Below are 22,360 nucleotides of genomic sequence, written 5' to 3'. Positions count from 1 at the left end.
TTAAGAGAATATTTGTAAGTAAATGCTTAGGTTGCAAACCTATCTTAGCTGTTTTATTTATTAAAGATTTTACAAGATGCAGAAGCATTCACAGCTTGACCAACCAGGAAGCATTGCCAAGGGTTCCATTCTGTAGAAAACACTGGCTGGTGCAGCAAGAAAAGGCCACGATGCCTAAGCTATTTAAAACTTTCTTACATTGTCATCAGTAGCTGGTTTATCTATTATCACCTCTGGCAGAAGCTGTCCAACAGGCGATGTAGGAACCGATGGTCCACCAACCAGGGAAACCACCCCATTGCAATCCACAGTGCTGTGCATCTTGCCGTTCACTGGAAACACTGCCAGCATCCTGGATGACCTACTGGCCTGACTAATGTTACTGTTGCGCCGTTCACCGTGTCTGCGCGGCACAAAGAGGGAATCTCTTCTGCTATCATTGTCTTCAAAAGTGCTGTGCTCATCATCAGCAAAGTCATTTTCTGATCCTATATCCTTTGCTCTACCTCTGAAGCTGAAAAGACTTGTTCTGCTGTTGCGCCTTGGGGAAAACAGGGAGCCTCGAATGCTCAGCAAAGACTGCAGGCAAACAAAATTTGTGATTATTAGCTGAAACCTTCAAACTTAGCATTGTTAGGATAGCATAGGGTTTTTTTTCTTAAAAGAGAGTAACCATTTTTCCCAGAAGCTAAATGCTGCTGTGAAATTTTTGTATGTATTTCATTATATATATTTTGCAGATAGAAATACCACTGTTCATGGATTCTTAAGACAAAACCAATTTTGAGCACTTCTTTCTCCTAATGTCAGTTAAAGTTGCTGAGTAGAGTAGTTGCACAATACCCATCCAGAAAAAAAGGAAGTCTATGCGTGCACATTCTTTCATGTATGCAGCATCCTGCACATATTGAACCAACCTCCAAAACATCATTGAAGCAGGAGGAAAATATGAGGCTATCATAATGGAAAAATACTGTAGCATTTTAATAAGTCTAGATAATATATAATCACTCTAAAAAAACCCCCCATGAATCAATCAGAGAATATTTTAATATGATTTTTAAACAATCCTATTAAAAGAATAGAGATATGAGGTTACATTTAATTCTCTGTGGTTTTTTACAAGACAATCTAGCAGCTACAGCACTTTCTCTCAAACTCTAGCAACAATAAAGTTTAATGAAAATCTCAGTGTTTCCTTTCTTTAGGCAGTAGGGTCATATTACAGTACCAGGAAGACTAAGGTAGTTTTGTAACAGCCTATGATGCTTTAAATGTATGCTTCTACTAAAAATAACTATATGCAATACCTGATGTGGAGAAGAATACTTCTTTTCGTATGTCAGTCTATTGCCTTCAATAGATAATCGGAAACCTTTCCTTCTGATGCTGTCTTCTGATTCAGACTTGTGAAATTCATCTTCATCTTTCTCCTCTCCTCCAGACTGTTCTTTCTGTTTTCTTTTTTTCCTTCTATTTCTCCTCTCTTTTGCACTCTTTGAACTCAATTTTGATGCCTCTGAGGAACTTTCTGAGAGCCCTCCTGCTTCTCCCCCAGCGCTGGGCTCCCTGGACTCCACAGATGCTGTTACTGCTGCTGCCGCCACTGCTGCTGCCTGCCATGTTGCAGAATGAATTTGTGTCACTGAGCAAACCATGACATCGTGGGTTTTTTAAATTTACTTATACAGAATTTCTAGTCCAAACACCCTGGATCTTAACACTTTCCATAGGATATCCTCTCCCTAGTTTTTTTTCTAATTTTTATTACTCAGTTGACTCAAGATATGTGTTGGCCATAGCCTTCTTCCATCTTTCATGAGTAGTTTTTAAATGCGAAGTCTAACAGACTGTATTAATGACACTAGACTAAGAAAAACACAATGAATAACGTATACCTAGTTTTGAATATTCCTTCTTAGTTATGGCTGGATCGTTCACAGTACAATGTCTTTAGTGCAGAATAGAAAATCTCTGAGCTAGCTCTGTTGTTGAAAGCCCAACAGGGTGTTTTATAACTCCAAATTCAGAAAGCAGAGGGTGGATCTCTCTAGTAAAATTAGCTCCATACACTTCTGCATTACTACACCATAAATTATACCTGAGCTGCTTCTTGTTGCTTCTTCAGTTGTTCCAACATCTGTTGAAATTCTGCCTCTTTCTGCTCTGCTTCTTCCATGGTTGCTTGATTCTGTTCTTCGTAGGCCATTGCGACGACAGCCAGGATCAAGTTGATCAGGTAGAAAGACCCCAGAAAAATCACCAGAACAAAAAATATCATGTATGTTTTCCCAGCAGCACGTAGTGTCTGGAAATAAGAACACACTTATAAGCAAGAATAGGTTAACAAAAGTTCTGTTTTTCATATTGTTAAAATTAAGATAATATAAGAAAATTGATTTTAGGCTTCTTGCATTATTGGTACAAACATATTTAGTCTATTTTGCATTAAAAAATTCTCACCAATTGATAAAGGTTTTCCCAGAAGTCTTGAGTCATCAAGCGAAATAGTGACAAGAAAGCCCAGCTGAAGGTGTCAAAACTTGTGTAGCCATAATTGGGATTTCTACCAGCTTTCACGCATGTATATCCTTCTGGGCACTGCCTACAAAGACAAACTGGGTGTTACCTTATCTAGTTATTTTAATATTATCACCTGGAATGTCCAGGAGAAGATTAGGATTAAAAAGAGGATTTTTCTTTAGTTAATCAGACTAGAAATAATAGCAGTTGTGATTTTTAATAGGAAATTATTCTAAAGGACACTAGAAAAAGTAAGCAGGAAAGGCACATAAAAATTAGTGTCAAAAGTTTAATCTAAGCTTCTAAAACATAATATTCCAAATAATTTCTTTAATTATTAATGTTGTAACATTAACGTCAATGTCAGTGTTTTCTACTGTCTGAGCTTGTTAGTACTCATATGTGCAGCTGGAACTGCAAAATAACACGCGTTTTCCAGCTGCTGTGTTTGTTACTTCTCATCCAGGCAGGAGCTACACTAATACCAAATTACTGATTCATTCATGCAAAGACTAAGCTCATTTAACCAATCCACTGAGCTCTGACCAGGAATCCAAATCATCAGCCCAGTGTAAAATTCTGGTATTTCTTATGTGAAAGAAAGTGGTCACTCAAAATATAGCCCCCCTGCAACTGCACATCTAAACAACATGGATCTAATTCGTACATGGTGCAATAATATGATGAAATTTGGTCTTACCCAGCGTCAGAACTATTTCCACAAAGCAGAGCATCGTTTTGCCCTTCCAGAAAATAAAAATGACCTGTTTAGAAAAGAATTTTTAAAAAGTTATAAAATTCTGAATATGAAAGTTTTCTTACAGCTCTATGAAATACATAGTCCCGCTTTAAAAGTGTTAAGGTGATTTCAGATGCAATTTTAAACAAGCAGTATTATTTTTTCAGCAGGAACATAACTTTAGAGTAAATGACAATATGAATTGCAGTAAGTGCTATCACTCACAGCACTTACTGTTAAAGTGCCAACGTGTACTAAAAATCCTGTCAAATGCTGCTGGATGTAGATGAAATATACAATTCCCCCTTCAGTCTGATCACTGAACTAAATCACACTTTGTGAAATTATATTGTACAGTTATTTATTATAATAATTAAATTGTATCTGAAAAAATATACTGATCGTTTATTTCAAACGTTCTGATCAGTGTTGCCAAGGGTTCCAGTTTGTAACTTACAAACACTTGTGGCAGTTATCTAATATGTGAGCTCTGCAAAAAACCGCCCAGCTGCCAATGGCTCTAACTGTTATGGGTGTGTACACGCTGCAATTAGCTCGCTGATTGGTATGAAGGCCCTGGTATACACCTAAATTTGACTTGGACAGTATTACTGCAACAGTCACTGACTTGTGTAGGTAGAATTTTAGGAGTATATGATGAAATTATTGATCACCTTAGGAAAGAAAAATTGGGTAAGTTCCACCAAATCGCCCTGTAGCCAACCATCCCATAATCTGTGTAGTAATCCTGTATTTACAGGACATTTTAGACGGTTTAAACAAGAAAGACATTGACGTGTCTATTCTTAGAAGAATAAAGAGGGGACGCGCAAAACGTTGTGCTTATTAAGATTCACTTTGACCATATCCTTGAGAAGTGCTTTTCTTTTTTCCCTCAAAGCAGATGCCTAGAGTTGCTAAGCCCTTGATTTTGGAAGAATTATCACAGGAAGAGCTTCCTCCTGTACTAACGATATCCCATTTGGTCACAGGCTTAAGGATGCAATTTATACAGTGTCAGACCAAGTAGCCCAGTATCCCATTTCCTACGGAGACCAAAAGCGTTGCCTCAGGATGTCTGGAAGGACAGGGCAGGGACACGGTGATACTCCCCTGAGCACCTCCCCAGCTTCCAATACTTCTGAAGCACAGCAGCTGCGGAGTTAAGGTGGTACCTTTTTTGCTTCCTGAGAAAATTTAAACCCCACATTGGATTTCTTTTCCATTGAACTGGCCTGTTAGATTCCCTTAAAATGATCTCATTTGAAATGCTGCCAGCGCAGTTGAGTTTAAACTTGACTGTGGCTGTGCCAGCTGTGCTGCCCAAGCAGGGTTACTACAGAAGCTAATGAATTCTGAGTCTGAGGAGGTGTCCCAAGCTACTGGCTCAGCACACTGATTTGCTGCAGGAGGGACACAGTACCCTGGCCAGCTGCATCGCTCCATCCTGTGAGCGAAATTCACCATTTGGAAAAGTTAGGTTTCAAGGTGTATGCAGACCTTGTTCTGACACTCTGTGAAGAACTCAATTTCAGTGTCTAGTGATACACCTGCATCTTACAGGGTACAATCTTCCATACTGTGCAAAGTGCACAACCCTATGTGCGGCCGCTGTCATTCTGGGCTGGTATGCATTGCAGAACTGCACTGTGCTGAAACACAGCAGTAAATAGTAAAGTTAGCTGACATGATGCTGACCACAGCTGACCCTTATGAAGCAAATCTTATTCTGCAGTATGTCAGCTAATTGTGACTAAAACATGCTGGAACATAACAGCTGGTTGGGAAGAATGCAAACCTGACTTGATATAGTTTACATGGAGCAGTCAGTCACGATCAGTACTGCATCAGCTGAGCTGAACTGCTAAAATAGGGTCTGTATTCAAGTTCTGTGGTTCAGACAAGATGTGCCCTGTAAGCATGCTGTACCTGCCAGCTCCACAGGAAATAATAGCCACCCAGGCTTTCTCTGAGTGCACTGATACAACCATGACAAATGCTCAAAATATTATCATGATAGGAAAATTTTTATAACAACGCAAGCTGAGCAGTATAAGCATGTGTCCCTAACTAGATGCAAAACTCTGAATTGTATTTTACCAAACTAATGTGAAAAGTCCCTCACTACATCAAAGGTATATGTTTGGCTCCCCTTTATTTGATTGGGAAATGGGAAAATCCTTGGTAGGTGAGCACTTCAAGGGAATTTACAGTTGTTTGGGTAAACCTAGGGTAATGACTGAGAATAATTGTTATTTCACAAAATAGATTGTGAGATGTTAATCCCCAGAAAAAATTGCTTACGGCAAGCTTGCCAAGATAAACTTGAACTTATCTAGCATTAAGTTTATCAGATTTACTCTCTGAAAAAGAAAAAGGGAAAAAAAAAAGAGTGCTTGACTCACTAATGCCAGGTGTGCCTACATAAAGTCTCTCTAAATGGTATTTCCAAAAATGAGCTCAGTGACAAAATTAAGGCTTACATGCCTTTTTTGCATAGTATACATAACTACTGGCAACCTTTTATAATTCCTACAAAAGACAGTGCCATTGCACTGCTCTGAGCTCCGGGTAAGTCCCTTATTGCCCTGTGACACAGCTGGTTTAAGAACCATTTCTGTATCCTGTCTGCCCACCTGCAAAAAGAGAGCAGGAAGCTGTGAGAAGATAATTTTTCTCTTTGAAACTGCTGGTAAGCAAGGACAAGCTTATTAACTACATAGTAAGACTCATAATTTCATTATAAATTTCATAATACATATGAAATCCTGTGTAAATATACCAAAAGTTCAAGTAGCCGTTCAATAAATTACTTTCTGTAACTAATTCAATTCAGCTTTGTTTTTTAGGGGGCTTCAGGTCTTCTTTAAATCAAATTAAATCGGACCTTGAGTTTATAGATTCTTTGTTAAAAAGCCAGGAAATGAAGTTTGACATTGAAGTCTAGGTCTTCATTAGGAGACTTTGCTTAGACTTTGTTATACCCTGTTGCATGGGATGTCCATCAATTCACATGTTCAAGTAAAGTGAGCTTGACAGAAAGATTGCATCTTGATTTAAGAAATTCAGATGGAAATCCATCATAGTCATTGAGCAGCTGTGTGATCATAGTTAGAGGCTGTCTTACTTCTATTTGAAATTTGTCTGGCTTTGACTTGCAGCTATTGAACCTGTTATATCTTTGCCTGCTAGATCAAAGATATGTCTGTGATGAAATTTCTGTTCCCCATGAGGTTTTTCTCAACTGTGATCAAGTCACTCCTTAAACCTTCTCTTTGATATGCTAAGTAGGTTGAGCTCCTGATCTATCTTGGTATAAAGCATGTTTTCCAACCCTTTAATCATTCTGCTCTTTTCTGAACATCCTCCAGTTTTTCAACATTCTAGCTAAATTGAACTTTATATAGTATTCCAGTAGCAACTGCAGTAGCGCTAAATACAGAGGTAATACTGCCTTCCTGGTCAATAATTTATTTATGTGAACAGGACACTATTTAGATTTTTGGCTGCAGAGTTTTAGCCTTAATTTGTCGGAGTCCTGGCTGCTCCACAGTGCCTTAGATGCCTTAGCCTCTCCATTGCTAAGGGCTTTCCAGTTGCATTTCTATATCCTGCCTCTCAGTTGCAGCTCTGCAACCTTTCACATAAGCTGCTGTGGCAGTGTTTTCCAGAGCCTCTGTGGCACTTTTTGCTTTCTTCTCATGCTGTTTTTCACGTTGCTTTTATTCTCATGACATTACACCTGCAAACACATTATTGTTGCAGCAGGTACTCATGGGAAGCAATTGTCTCTGGTGTGAGATTCACTCCTCTTTCTCCCCCTTTTTCCTACTCCTTGCTTGTAGCTTTTGGTTTATATTAGGTGACCTAATAACATGCATGTATGAGCTTAAAAATCAACCAGCCGTGCAGCACCCACCCTGATCAAAGTGCATTCCAATCAGTGCTAATAGCACCGTAGGCAGGAACAAGCTGTAGGGCTTTGAGGAGATGCTAATGAAAACCACACAGTTGCTCTGGGAAGAGTATTATGGAGCGTTCACTGCTGTATTGGAAAGGATATCCAGGGAGGAGACTCACCTGGGGACCCCACCACTTCTCTTCGCAGCTCGCCACTGTGGTCAGTTTTCCCTTTCCCCTTCCCTTTTCTTTCTCTCTCTCCCCTTTAGTTCTTATTTTTCTCCAAAAGTAACTTTCACTGTTAGAGATGATGTATGCCATCAGCCACAGTCCTTATGCATGTGAACCTGTCTCAACATGAATTGTGCAGCATTGATTTTTAGGATAGGGAGCTTACGTTTGTAACCTCACATTTAACTGTACTGAAATGCATTTCTTTATCTATTCTCAGTTTGCCAGACTGCTCTGTATCAGCAAAACTGATTGGAAAATCATACTTTGGGAAATTATCAAAATGGAAAGATGCATCAAAACAACTTCTGAAGAGGTTTGTCTGAGATATTGCTGCTATTCAAGGTTTTAACTAATCTAGATTATGGAAGAACACTTATCAAATTTGCAAATGATGCTGATCTGATAAGGATGGTGGTGAGTTTGAGGAAACAATTACAATTTAAAAGATGCAGGACAGTTGGAGAGATGGTCTGAAAAAATAAGGTGCTGTTCAGGCTGGAGCAATGAACTATGCAAATACAAGGTGGAAACTCAATGAGATAAAAGTCTGTAAAAGATTCAGGAGCAGGTAGACCACAAGCTGAACAGGATTTAACGATGATACGATTGTAAACAATGGCAAGCCCTAGCCTAGGACATATAAAACAGAAGTGTAAGTTACTATGCTACCACATAATCCTTCTTCTCTACTTAGTATGCCTCATGTGGAGGAGAAATGCCTAGATGTGGGTACTGCACTTTAAGAAGGATGTTTATGAACAAGAAAGGATCCAGATGAGAGATCAAGATCTAGAAAATGAATTGTGGGAGAAAAAGGTTGATGACCTGGGTTGCTTAGCACACAAAAAGAAGACTGAAAGAGGAGAGAACAGGGCATGGCAACATAAGAATAGTCTCTTAATACCTCAGAGACAATGATTAATGATAGGGAATAATTTGGTTTTGATGCCTGTGGTGAAGGTGATAAGAACAATGAGCTTAAATTGCAGCAGGAAAATTTGTTAGACCGTAAAAAAAACCTGTCTAATAATAAGGATAGTGAAGCACAAGAATGGATAGGTGGTGAAAATACTGAGAACTCCATCACTGGAGTCCTCACTGAATGTCAGAAGTCTCTGACATCTGTCAGAAATGACACAGCAGTCTGTTGCTGATCTTGCTTTGGAGTATCGGAATGGAAAATGTTTAAGAATATAAAGTAATTTTAAGAACTCCTTTAGACCTCTTTCTGTCTCAGAGGAGCTGTGGCTTTGGCAGAGGGAGCTGAGAAAAAGAGCTGTATCAAGTACAGAGACAATGTTCCTTGTTCCCTCTTCCATGCCGGCCTTTGGAGCAGATCTATGAGAGAGAGAAAACACTTCTCCTGCTTTGTCTTAACTAAATGTATCATCCATTTCTCTCCTTATTTCTAAGAACTAGGTCAGCCACAAATCAATTCAATAAGAATTATGCTGACAATACTTACTTTCATCTTCAATGTACCCCTTCCAGTCAAATGGAGTCACTGTTGAATTAACTAATGTACCATTTTCACCTATGGTGCTGTTTAGCTGGGAAGTAATATTTGTTTCCAGAGTAAAATTGTCTGGAGGCCACTGTAGGCATTTATTCCTCAAGTTGCCCATGAACAGCTGCAGCCCTATTAGTGCAAATACACTCAGACAAAATACAGTCAGGATCATAACGTCTGAGAGCTTCTTCACAGATTGAATTAGGGCTCCCACGATAGTCTTCAAGCCTGCAAATGTAAAGGAATTTTTATACTGATGTTCAAAACTTTTTTAAAGCATAAAAATGACAGTGTCTCCCAGTAAAGTTATAGATTTCATGCAGAAGCCCAAATAAATGATTGTAATGTCTGTGAAATAACATTTTTGCGAAGAGCTTTTTCACTTGTGGAAATGAATAAATAGCTGAAATTTATGTTCATTTGAAACCGTGAATGGAATGAGTTGCATATATTTCAAAACACTTGTTTTAATGCTAAAACAAGTGACGTTTTTTATTCATGCTGTACATGAATCTCACATAAAAGTCTTCTTTTTTTTAATTTGTCAATACCTCTTGCCCCAAACCTTTGCTACTATCAGTTTTATAACATACTAGCTTTAGAAAACAGTAATAAAAAGCCTGTTCAACAATAAATAGCATTAAAATTTAATGCTATAAAACTGGAGATGGTTTGGAAAATCGTAGAATTTTAAGATAATAAATCCCCCATGCAATGCCCATGCTATTCTTTATTATCTTATTCCTTCATCTTCTTACTAAGTGAACATTTCAAACAATTCTATTTTTTAGACACAAATATTCACAACAAATACCACATAACATCATGTAGGTAAGATACACATGGGTAAGAAAACTTCAGGGTTACTGATATTCGTTGAATGTGGAGAAGAAAGCTTGACATCATACGATGCAAACCACACACGCTGTGTACTGCAATGTCTCATGCAAGAATCTGTTAAACTCAAAGGCTGATTCAAAGGAAAGAGCTCATGTTAAAAAGCAATGAATCAGAGACTTTAGTGAATTCTAATATCTTCTGATTCCCGCTTTTTTGTGGAAAGAAATAAGACTTATGTTTAAAAAATACGAATTCTGTTTCAGTGAATTAAACTCAGCCTCAGTGTTTAACCTAGCTCTCACCTGGAATGACTGATATTGTTTTCAAAGCTCGGAGAACTCTGAATGTTCTCAACGCTGAGACATTGCCCAGGTCCACAAACTCTGTCACATATCTGTAATAGGGGAGTTCACACACAAACACAATGACAGGATAAAAAGGAACAGTTGGGAGGTACAAGGGGCCTAACACCTTACACCAGTTACTTCTTACCTGGGATTACAGAAATAGTTTTCAAAGCTCTCAATACTCTGAAAGTTCGAAGAGCTGAAACATTGCCTAGGTTTACAAATTCTGTTACATACCTGTAGGATTAAATCACAGTTATTCAGAATTTAGGCAAAGTTTATGCTACTTACTTGGGTCTTTCATCAAGACCGCTTTGGCGTTTTTAGCAAAAAATTAAATAGCAACAGTCAGAGGTTTACCTTTCACTGCAGTTTGCCTTGCATTAATATGCTTTCAGAGCCTTCAGTTAAATTAAATGTCTCTGAAGTGAATCGCAGTGATTTAACTTTGAAAGCCTAAAATTTATCTAGACTAGATTGGTAAGTTTGGAGAATGAAGTCAAAGGGATGCTCCTTCTCTGCTCAGAGAAAAAAATGCAGGACATGAAATTAGCCTCTCTAATACTAGCTGTACTAATGGCTTCTGCAGTATTTATGTTTAAACCAAAATATGCATATTAGAATGTGAAAATTGTTTTAGACAAAAGTAAATCCATACCAGAATTTCCATTTAACGGAATTGATATGTATAGATACTAATTTCATGCCCTTTTTGCCCTTCACTTTCAAAGAAAAAGCAAAAAACAAAAACTTACGCAAAGGTAATGACAGTGAAATCAAGCCAGTTCCATGGATCTCGAAGAAAAGTAAAATCTTCTAAGCAAAAGCCCCTTGCAATGATTTTTATGAGTGACTCAAATGTGTAAATTCCAGTGAACGTATACCTGGAAAATATAGGAAAATTTAATCAAAATAAGTAGCAACATTTTACATTGGTATTCTGATAGAAACCTGATGATCAAATGAAAGAGTTTTTTATTTCAAAACTGGAAAAGAAATACAGTAAATAAGCATTTTCTTCTAAAATACATTATATTCACCATATATACTTGTGCATTTACATGCATTAGTTGTGACATGCTGTTGAAGTACAGCAGTCCTGATCATGTACATAAATCAAAAGAAATAAATCCATCAAATAAATGACATATTAAAAATTTACTAGTGACGCTCAGTTTAAAAGTATGCAGCACTAGATCAGTTACTGGATACTGTCTGAATCACTAACATCTAAAACATCTAGTATTAACTCTAAAAAGGGAAGAACGCAAGCGTACACTGAACTCTCACTTTAGGAAAACTTGCTTATACGCTGTCCTTAACTGATGTGTACAAATAGATGGCCATGGTTCTGCTATTAATGCAGTGGCGTAAAGGAGGGTAAAAACATCGGGTAGATGCTAAACCATGAAGAGAGAGAAAACTAGTGGAATCTCAGTAGAATACTATCTGTAAACAACTTTCATTTTTTCTACCCAATCGTTCTAGCAGAAGGAGATTTAAATGATTAGTCAACATTTCTACATAGTTTAGAGAGGAAATAGTAGTAATGTCTCATGAGAGTTCCTGCCAGCACACGTGACTGCGGTTACTGGCATGCCAACTCCTAGAGGAACAAAGATATCTTTAAATAACATATGCAACTTACTCTACATTCTTTGTCCAGTCCGGAGGGTTACTCATGGTCATAAATACACAGTTGGTCAAAATAGTGCACATGATAAGCATGCTGAATAATGTAGAAGTAGTTAAGGAAAACACAACAGTAATTCATACGGTATCACACCAGCCATGTATCTTAAGTACAGTAAAATATTGCCACTTACACAAATCTTTTAGACTTTGATAAACATTGCACATACATTTTGCTTAACCTGGTAGTTTTCACTTTAGCACGTTAAACTTTAATATTAGTCTGGATTTGTTGATGTTATGATGTTGATTTATTGATGTCCTCATGTTTTGTTTTCAGCTGGTACTGAAAGGCAAAGGAGACAGCTCTCACATGCCTGGGAGGTAATGTGAGCTGAGTAACAGCCAAAACTGAAATAACTTGCAGAAGAATACTGTTTTACTTAAGTACCTGACACAACTGAATAAGTGCTAGCCTTTCACTTCTACCATTTTGGTACTAAACTCAACAGCTGGCATATGCAAGGTAAAAAAAGATCATCCTATTTACCATGAGTCAGAGCTGTAGAGAAAGCACACACCACCCCAGCACCCAGCACAGCCAGTCTGTCAAAAACACAGAACAAAACACAGAATACTGTTTTTAACTACTGAAGTGACTGTATTCCATGTTTCCCTATCACTAGCTTAGCAGTACATGCTTTAGTCAGTGAAAGAGAAATCCATAGAGAGCTGTCCTGGTTTCGGCTGGGACAGTTAACTCTCTTCTTAGTAGCTGGTACAGTGCTGTGTTTTGGATTTAGCGTGAGAATAATGTTGATAACACACTGATGTTTTAGTTGTTGCTAAGTAGCGCTAATCTTAAGTCAAGGATTTTTCAGTTTCTCATGCTCTGCCAGCAAGCAGGTGTGCAAGAAGCTGGGAGGGAGCATAGCCAGGACAGCTGACCTGAACTATTCCATACCATGGAATGTCATGCTTAGTATATAAACAGGGGGGAGTTGGCCAGGAGGGGCAGATCTCTGCTTGGGCATCGGTCAGCGGGTGGTGAGCAATTGCATTGTGCATCACTGTTGGGGTTTTTTTTCCTCCCCCCCCCCCTTTTTTTTTTGTTATATTCCTTTTCATTACAATTCTTATTATTATATTTCATTATTATTATTGTTAGTATTATATTTTACTGCAGTTATTAAACCATTGTTATCTCAACCCATGAGTTTTACCTTTTTTCCCGATTCTCCTCCCCATCTCACTGGGAGCAGGGGGGGAGTGAGGGAGCAGCTGCGTGGTGCTTAGCTGCTGGCTGGGGTTAAACCATGACAAGAGCTCATAGATTAAGGTGAATAATTTTCCAATATTATTTGTGAGCTCTCTCAAAACACGTTAGCAGTAAAAGAAGCATCTCTTGTTCCACCAATGCTATAATTTGAAAATGGTTCAGTAGTACCTTGTGGTCAATTGCTTGAAAAGCATGGAAAACTGGTGAAGATTAGAATGCAAATTAATTTTTATTTAGCGTTCCAGCAAGGAACAATTAGATATTCTGGGACTATGAAACCCAGACTAACAGCTCAAAGGGGCTTGTGGTAGGAAGGTGGGACTGTCCACTGGGGCTTCATTACACCCAATGTGATGCTCTTGGTTTACAAGATCATTGGCTCTACAAACAGTGCGGTCCTTCCTTTTTTGAGGCAATAAAGTAAGCTCGATTCCTCAAACATTTGGAAATACTGAAGTAACAAAACTAGACCAAACCTGACTCAAAATGGCCACATGATGGCAGCAAAAAATAAGAACCGCTACACCTTTATGCCAAATGGTTAACCCGATTCTAATTTTTCCTCTAGTCATCTCTCTACGTGATGTGTTCCTTAAAAACAGTTACATCAACAAAACTGGCAAAGAAGCTAGCTTAAAGTAAAGAAAGCCATTTACACATAAACTTGTATATAAGAGCCCAGGATTTTTAATTTCTGTTTTCTTTTTTTTTTTTTTTTTTTTTTAAATCAAGTAGATAGCATTTTGTTGTTTGGAGTATATTTTTATGCCATGGACAAAAAAACCCAAGCCTTCACTCTAGGTGAAGGCAGAATAGGAGAAGTAACATCTCAGCCTAAACTTTGCAGAAAATTGGTGCAAACATTAAGATCATCGCTTACAGCTGCTGAACAATTTAATCTTGAGCATATCTTTTCAAGTAAACATTCAAATCACAGGAAAGGATTTAGCTGCCTGATTCCCATAGATAGGTGGGTGACCTTTGTCTAAATGCCTGACCAAGCAGTGAATATTGTGATATCTTTCATTAAGTGACTTAACTCGTTTTGAAGATCATGTTGTCATACAAGCTCTGTACAGTAAAAATCATTGTTCAGTGGCTTAGAATAAATTAATAGAATGCCTTACAATGCTCGTCCTCACAGTCCACAGACAGCTCTAAAGAGTCTGATTTAATATAATTGGGAAATTCCTTTAAATAAAGAGAATCCATTTTGGTAGTTGAAAAACTTGGAGATGTCTGGCTGCAGCTTCAGTAGTCTCATAAAACAGTTAAATGACTGGAATGTCCTCTTAGGAGAGCTGAGGTTTTATACCTATGCGGTGTATTATGTGTTTACAGCTAGCTATCATTCATAACAAAGGCCACAGGTAGATCCTTGCACATTGCTCACTCTGTACATAACTCGCCACATCTGTGAGCTGCATGGCCAAAGTGCTGTTCACTCTCAAAGGGAGCAGCTGCTCAGTAAGGGCTAACGTACTTTGAAATATAAACTCTGGCCATGCTTTACCTTATGGGGATCTCAAACATAACTGACACATTTAATGTCTTTGCCTCTCTTCCTTCTTCTCCCACATTTTGAGAGTTTGATTTATAACCTCAACGTTCCCCTAATTTACTATTTTATGTTCTATAATAATTCAACTATACACATAGGTAAACAATTCTGACATATGATGACTTCTTCATGGAAATGTACTGTCTTATTCATGCTCTTCCTATATAGGCAAGCAGCAGGGTTAGAGACACTATACAGCCTCAAGCTAATCAATTACTGGAGCAGCTGAAGTCTCTTATCGCCTGTGTGGACTTGGTGGAAGATGAAGATTGGAAAAAACAAACATTGCCAATTGGTTTCACAGATGCCTGCTGGCAGTCAGGCCACACTGAGTAACACTGCAATTTCAGCTTCAAAAGGCTAGCACAGGGGTACTTAGCAGGTACCACATTTTCTCTAGAGCATCTTCCTGTTCCTTTCTAACATTCCTTGCACTCTGCAGCTCCAGCCACTGCCACCTCCCTTTTTTTGTCTGCTCAACCCCCCACCTATTCTTACCTTTTCATCCTTTCCTATTAATTGCCAAAGTCTGGCCATCTCCCATCACTCTTGTGTTGTCCCCTCAGTTCCACAGTCTACCTTAACTTGGGTCAGGCAGGCAAAAGGGGGGGGGCGGGAAGGCAGAATACCAGGAGGTGAGTCAGCAGAGCATGAGAGAGAGAAATTCATGCTGTTACCAATTCCTGTATCTGGTATTACAATAGGTATCGGCAATGAGGAAGAGTAGTTGCAGGGAAAGTCTCTGAGCACTGGGACAACACACACAGTTTCTTTGCAGGGGGAGCAACGTCTGACCACATGTCTGGGCACATGTGATTAGAGCACCCTATACAGAAGTTCAGAGAATTTGGAGGATGTACAGATGAAGGTTTTCCAACCAATATAGCAATTTCGTTGTGTTCAACACGCATCTTTCATACTGAAAGGCACAGTTCTATTGCAAAGGCCAAAATGCCACACACCCACCTCAAAACGTAAGGGCAGTAGAGCTTATCGATAAAAGTCAGAAGATTATTAAAAATAATAAGCAACATTACCTTCTAATCTTTTTCTTATAGGTGGCTAACCTTGTATAAGCAGCTGAAATCTAAACTGCATTATGGAACATATAATGTGGTTCTTAGTTAAACATATTCATATATGCAGTGTTTGTACTATACTGAATTAAAAAAAAGAAAAAAAAGAATCTATGCATCATTCTTATGTTTACGATAAAAAAAATAAACCCCCCTTATGTCTATATCTAAGATAAAAATAGCCCATCCCATAGTTGGCTGGTTGGAAAAGAAATCAGTTCATATAGTGAAAGGAAACCTCCTTCTGTAATAGAGCTAAATTATGTAATCACACAATCAGTTAATAGATAGAAGGAAAAATATTGGAATTGCATATTGTTTATTAGAATTGCTTGTGTTCTGACTGCCATCAAGACCAGCTGGATACTCTTTGAACACAATAAGGAGGAACTTAAAACCAAAACCAAACTCAGTAATCAGTATGCCAGTAAAAAACATTACCCACAACTAGCACAGATGCAGGATTGGAAGGTATTGTAAATCAGAGCCTATAACTTGAACGGATAGGCATTCATTAGAGCCTTCAATCTGACAGTATTTGGCTGCATTTTCTCACCATCACCACCACCGTGTCTGCAGGTGTCTGTCAGGTCCCTTAGCTACTGTCCCTAAATGCCCCCTGACTCCTCTCCAGATACCTTCCTCCCCTTCTCACACTGCTTTAACTTCCAAGGAGCTCAGAGGAAAAGGTCTTCTGAGTCAGCAGCAATCAGCCTTGTTTCTTCCTTTTTCCAAAGACCTGGAAGATTCTGCCAACAATCTCTAATAATAAGGCTTTGACTAACTGTTCAATGTTAAAAGTCTTACTGTCACCCTGAAGTTTTCATTTGGTGACTACTTTTCTCAGTCCTGGGGTTTTGCAAGAAAAGTGCACCAAAACCTCACCAACTAGGAATTCCCATGAACCTGTTATGAACATCAGGCACCAATCCCACATGCCAGTCTAAAACTTTACGTTGTGCACCGTCCCATCAGTTATGGTCCCCCAATCTGTCGACCATCTGCACATACAGATGCTTTGCAAACCACCTGCAGGACTGCTGCCTAGGCTTTCTGGCAATGTATTAAATTTGGCAGAGACTTGTGGTGCAACTGGGCAGGTTTGGGAATGTGAGATTCAGCATGCATGAACCAGGCTTCCAGGCACACTGCTGCAACAGACTATAAAGCTGGTCTTGAGGACGGCCTCAGAAAGACCCCTAAAAGGCAATATAAACATACCCCTGAGCTAGCCGCTCCTGAGCAGCTGCATAGCTGCCTAATTGCTTGCAAAACACAGAGTTCTTCTGGAATTTGTGAGCACAAACTGCATTTTTTTTAAAAAAAGATGTAATTATTTTATGAATAGGCTTCATAGCGCAAAAAAGAATCTAGGACACAAAAAATTTCAATGTTAAAATAAATCTGAAGAAACTTTTCTGAAAAATTTATCAAGACGGATTCTTAAATCCATCTGCAGATTTGTACAGCAGAAGTACTGAAATTCAACAGAATAGCTAAAATGCATCTATATGATATATACATATTTTCTAGTATTTATAAAACCTTACCATAAGTCTTCCACTGTAAAATAAAAATAAAACTAACAGCCTAGAAAACCTTTATTTACAATGAAATAGAAAGAGTTTCATAACTCATGGTTTTTTTAATTTTCTTAACTTCAGTGTGTAACATTTTGAACAACCATTGAAAAAGGATATGAATGTACCAAAATTTTAATAGCTATTTTTCTAAGAGGATTGAAGGGAGTTAAAATGTACAGGGCAGAGGTGGCACTGAATCGGAAGATTGCCTTCCCTTTATTCAATACTATAAAGGTCTGAAAAAGAGAAAGAAAAGACATTTTGTAAGTGTGTATTCACTGTAGATGCTCATTTTAAAACTGTTCCTAGTGACCGATCACCAAAATTGTAACATTTTGAATAGCTAATACACAAAAACTGACTCATTTTTAAAATAAAACTTATTTCCAGTACTTACCTGAGGTACCTGACATATGAAAATATAATTTTAAATATAGAACATTCAGTTCATTAATGTTTTTATACTACTTCATTAAACAATCTCAGTACAGTAATAATACATTTACATGATGTGTTTCTTGTAAAAAGATGCAGAAATGATTAACTAGAATTATAATTTTATTTATGTTTTCCCATGGAAAACTCTCTCTTCCTGTTTGAAATACCGTAAGCAGGAAAACCTTACCTGTGGATGTTAATGATGTGTTAGTAAGAGAAATCCTTATAGAAACTGATTTAATAGACTACCCATTTGTTCATATGTTTTATTCTAGTCTGCTTCTTGGTCTTTGTGCTAAGGAGAGAGGGAAACAGCAGTAACACATATAGCCATGATTAAGTAGATCCCTGAGGACTGTGGACATCTGAATACACCTTACCAGAGGAGAGCAAGAGATACATCCCAGATGACCTCCCTGCACAACTGTGGTTTGCAGGTGTGAAACTTTCCCAGAACATACATACTTGTTAAATTTAAATTTTAACAGCTAAAGAGCCTACCAAATTTAGAGAAACTTAAAGGCATGCAAGCCTTACTTCAGAGAGTTGTAGAAGACTCTGTAGACTGAAAGCTTGTCTATTTTTCTCAAATAAACGTGTGAGGCAAATATAAATGGTATGAGAGCAAACCCTACAAACATTGCTTTGCTTCCCCTGTAGGCCATCATGGCTGCAACAGCATTAACACTACAGCGTGGGAAATGTGGACTGTCAGGTTTCTTTGTGGCACTAAGGTGCTCTTCAACTGCAAGATCAATCAGAAAAGAATGAAAAACACTGCAGAAGGAAGGCTCAGTAACTCCGAAGAAAGCTGCATGCAGTGGAAGGGATGATGCAATGATTATAGCCTAAATTCAAACTGAATTAAAAGTATTGAAGAATCTGCCCAAGAGAAATGTCCAAAATTCCTTTTTTTGTTTTGTCACAGTTGTATATTTTGTAAATAAGCTATGATAAAGCCTCCTTGTTTTTCGTTACGTTGCTGACGAAGTGAGCTGTAAACGAGAATGCCAGTGGAAGTGTGGGAAAGGGTATGTTGGTCTCTTCTGGTGTCCGTGACATCAAGCATCGCTTCAAGACCGTACGGAAGTGGACTACAAGGCTATATTTGGGAAGGCTGGCAGACAGACAAAATATGCCAAGGAGGTTCAAGAAGGATGATTCTTCAGCCTGCTTAGATTTGGGAAGCTTAATATGTATGGACCATGAAGTACAGATACAAATCTCTAGGAGCACCCAGGAGGTGGAAGAGATGTGGAGATGAGGGTTGCCACCAGTCTGTGACAGATACCAAGTACTGAAGGCAGAGGAGAAGCAGGGATTAAGCCCTGAGGAAAAGCTGTCCCAGTCCCAGCTCAGTTGCTGGCTTCTTCCCTGGGCTGTCTCTCCATCATAGCTCTACATGGCACACCTTCCTATACGGACCAAACCCCTTAAGAGTAAGGGATATTAATAGTGAGACTTTATATTTTCTTGAGTACAAACTCAAGATGTGTAGGAATGGTATATGTATTTGATTTCCCTGCTTCTGCATAGAAATGGAGAAACTGCATATGAAACTGAGGACAGTGGGATAAAGCCTGAGCTAATGTTTCCAAATTATACTTCCAGTTATGGATTACAGATAACAACCACCTTCAAAGCATAACTGCAGGTGATCTGACCTTAAATGAAGCTTTCATTTTAAATACTGAAGCAACCAAGCAGATGAATGATTTTTTGGCACATTGTTTTAAAGCCTCACACCCCAAGGGGGAAGGTGAGTTTCCCCTCCCAGGTCTGTCCCCAGCCCCCAGGACTCACAGCTCAGAAGCCTCCACTCCCAGCTTTTGTAGCTATGAGGTAATTGACAAAATACATTAAAAATCACACTCCCTACTAACTTTGCATCTAAGACTACACCACCTACGTTTAGTCAACCTACATTTTTTTAAAAATCTTTGAACACAAGCATATTAAACATACATCTCTTTTCTAATGTGCCTTATGGAAAATAACAGCATGCTGGCACAGCTCCAGTTTCAGTTGGAAGCTGCTGCTATTTTAGCTGTTCTACTTTCTGCTGCCCTGCATAAGCAGAACCAACAAGACAAATTCCCTACCTCAGTTTTAATTTTTCACTCAAAGCATCTTTGTGACTGGAGCCTTCACAATGACTTTGTTGGTCCTCTGACTTCTAGCCTTAAACATGAACTAAAGTTGTATTTTATTTCTGAAGAACTTTCATTAAAAAATACAGATAACAGCTGATATCCAATCCCTGTGTAAGCTTCCCTCCCTGGTAAGCCTGCTCTATCTCACTCCAGTCTCAACCCAGATGCAAGCCAGTGTGTAGGCAGTGCGGATGAACATGAAGTATTGTACCCAAAGCTGTCAGGACAAAGTAGACATACACTGAGAAAAGCTAAATAAATTCTAAACAAATTGTAAGATTAATGTTCGTATATGAAGGATTATGTATACTTTTCAGGGCTTAGGTTTTATAAAGTGCTTTAATAATTTCATAAAGGCAGGAAACCTGCTCACACTCAAAGTATTAGAGTGTGACTATAAATTCAAAGAAATCCCTAAACAGACGTCCTTGATTTGCCGCTTTTGCATCTGTAACCTGGGTCCCAGTTCTGTAACTTCTGCCATATTTGATATAAGCCCAGAAACTCCATTCTTAGCAGGGCAAAGAAGGAGGAGGAGTATTTTGAGAAGATGCACCTAAGAGGGAAGAAGACTCCACACTGAACAAAGATATGGTGTCCAAGAACCTCTTGGGACAAAGAGTTCCCAAAACCTTATTTCTCCTCTCCTTCCTCCCAGCTAGCTTTAAACATAGTTTCTGGAAGTCTACATTTAGCAAGCTGACTGCTACTCCATTGCATTTCCACTTCCTACAGTTAAATAAACACCATCTAAAACTTCATAGGACCTTCTGAAAGGCAAGAGGTAACATATTGTTGAGCTGGGTCCTTAGCTTCTCGGGAAAAACCCCAGGGGCAGCTAGAACAAGAGACTCATGGCATGTTGGAAGTTGGCATTTCTTGGTTTTGTGGTTATCTTTTGAAACCATGTTTGCTAGCAAGACCTTAATTTTTTGCTTTGCTAGAACTTTCCACTTACAAATTCTTTCACTTACAACTATCAAAAATATCTAAAATCACTAGTGCATTCACCTTTTCTGATGTAATGAAGTTAAGTAAAGCAATTTTACAAAATCTTTTTGTTTCTACAATCCAAGACAAATCCGGGAATCCCAGGAGCTAGTGGTTTGATCAGATTAGGGACTGATATTACCAAGTGCCAGGACAAAAGGAGGCACCTTTTCTGACAGACATCGTTCAACTTCCTTCTGGCAAGAGGCAGGGCATGGAGTGGCAATCAACAATGCTGTTATCTATATTATAGCAGGAGGAAAGTGAAGTAAGACCCATTTAGTTCCACCTATTCTTTCCCTCCTTTTTAATGTAGCAGCCTAGGTTGAAGAGAACATAGCCAGCCCTTAGTATGAAACCAAGTGGACCAGATTTTGATGCATGCCTGCAGGTCAGGATCTTAGGGGGTTCCAGCTGATCCTTTCTCTATAGACAGTGATGTGAACCTCCTTGATCCTTTGTGATGGCAGCTTGAGCATGAACAGGCAGTCATTATTATACTGGGAACACACTGATTTGCACTTAGACAGAAGTGGAACGCAAAAAATGAGTAAAGTCCAAGTTCATTTTTACTCAATTTTGGATAAAAAAAAAGAGCATTGCAACCATTTAGGATGCTAAACTTCACAGTTCTGAAGACCATCATTATTGACCACCACAGTCAGCAGCATTTCATTATAATAAAATCATAAGAATATAAGAACAGGTATTGTATTGTACAGTTGCTGGCATTCAGGCTATCTGTGATACAGTGTAAATCAATAATACTATCAGGTGTGTAAATTTGCTATAATGGGCTGTTCTGTTGTCAAACAGTGGTTGTCAATTTTTTCCTTTTCCTTTCAACTTCAGATTAATATTGGACATGAATATGTCCTCTTTGGTTGTAGGTTTTGCACAGAAGCACAGTTACAAAACCATAAAACTAGCACACCTATCTGTTTTTGTTTCTGTTAACAGGTTTTCCCATTTTTAACTTTTCATCTCAGGGCTAGCTTATGCACAAATTAAGGCTCTCACACTAGCTCAACACTTTTATTTATTCCTGTCTTATTCTGTATTAAACTGTATCAAATCATGGCATGCACAAACCTATTGCTTAGGAAAAAAGTCCCAAGGATGAAATGTAAAATACTCTAGATGATGTTTCAACATTCAATACATGCAAAAATATAGTGAACTTGTTCAATCTTGCTACAAAAATAGGAAAAAAAACCCTCAGCAAGTGGGATGCAAAACTTGCACGAGGCAAATGATAGATGATTTCACTCACGACCCAAATTTGGGATAAAAAAGATATTCCTAAAATTCTTGTACGGGTTTCCTGAATAAACACTTTGACCATGTTCATTAGTATCATTTGATCAGTGCTGTAGGTAACCATTTTTATTCCCTATTTGAAAGTTTGGAAGCCAAACAGATATAGTTTCTGTCAATAAATCAGATATAGTTTATGTAGAGATCTTACTAGAGATCCAAAGCAACAGTGGCATCTGCTAATCCATACACTTGTCCTAAGCCTTTCTTGCAAATAAGTATTTTCCTTCATTCTAGT

The 22,360-nt window shown here is 38.4% G+C and overlaps 1 protein-coding gene across 1 annotated transcript in view; it reads right to left on the bottom strand.

Moving 5' to 3' along the window:
* LOC127018233 (sodium channel protein type 1 subunit alpha) overlaps positions 1-22,360 on the bottom strand; it is a 73,134-nt gene that overhangs the window by 45,589 nt on the left and 5,185 nt on the right. Inside the window, exons 4-13 of the mRNA XM_050899725.1 lie at positions 17,342-17,460; positions 11,742-11,831; positions 10,849-10,977; positions 10,049-10,140; positions 8,862-9,134; positions 3,224-3,287; positions 2,464-2,605; positions 2,102-2,308; positions 1,311-1,616; positions 199-579 (exon numbers count right to left, since the gene is read on the bottom strand). Of these exons, the coding sequence (XP_050755682.1) occupies positions 199-579; positions 1,311-1,616; positions 2,102-2,308; positions 2,464-2,605; positions 3,224-3,287; positions 8,862-9,134; positions 10,049-10,140; positions 10,849-10,977; positions 11,742-11,831; positions 17,342-17,460 (1,803 nt within the window). The remainder of the gene's footprint in view (positions 1-198; positions 580-1,310; positions 1,617-2,101; positions 2,309-2,463; positions 2,606-3,223; positions 3,288-8,861; positions 9,135-10,048; positions 10,141-10,848; positions 10,978-11,741; positions 11,832-17,341; positions 17,461-22,360) is intronic.

The sequence above is a fragment of the Gymnogyps californianus genome, chromosome 7 (assembly GCF_018139145.2).
Source record: "Gymnogyps californianus isolate 813 chromosome 7, ASM1813914v2, whole genome shotgun sequence".
Classification (NCBI taxonomy): domain Eukaryota; kingdom Metazoa; phylum Chordata; class Aves; order Accipitriformes; family Cathartidae; genus Gymnogyps; species Gymnogyps californianus.
This window is presented reverse-complemented; position numbering and strand designations above follow the sequence as displayed.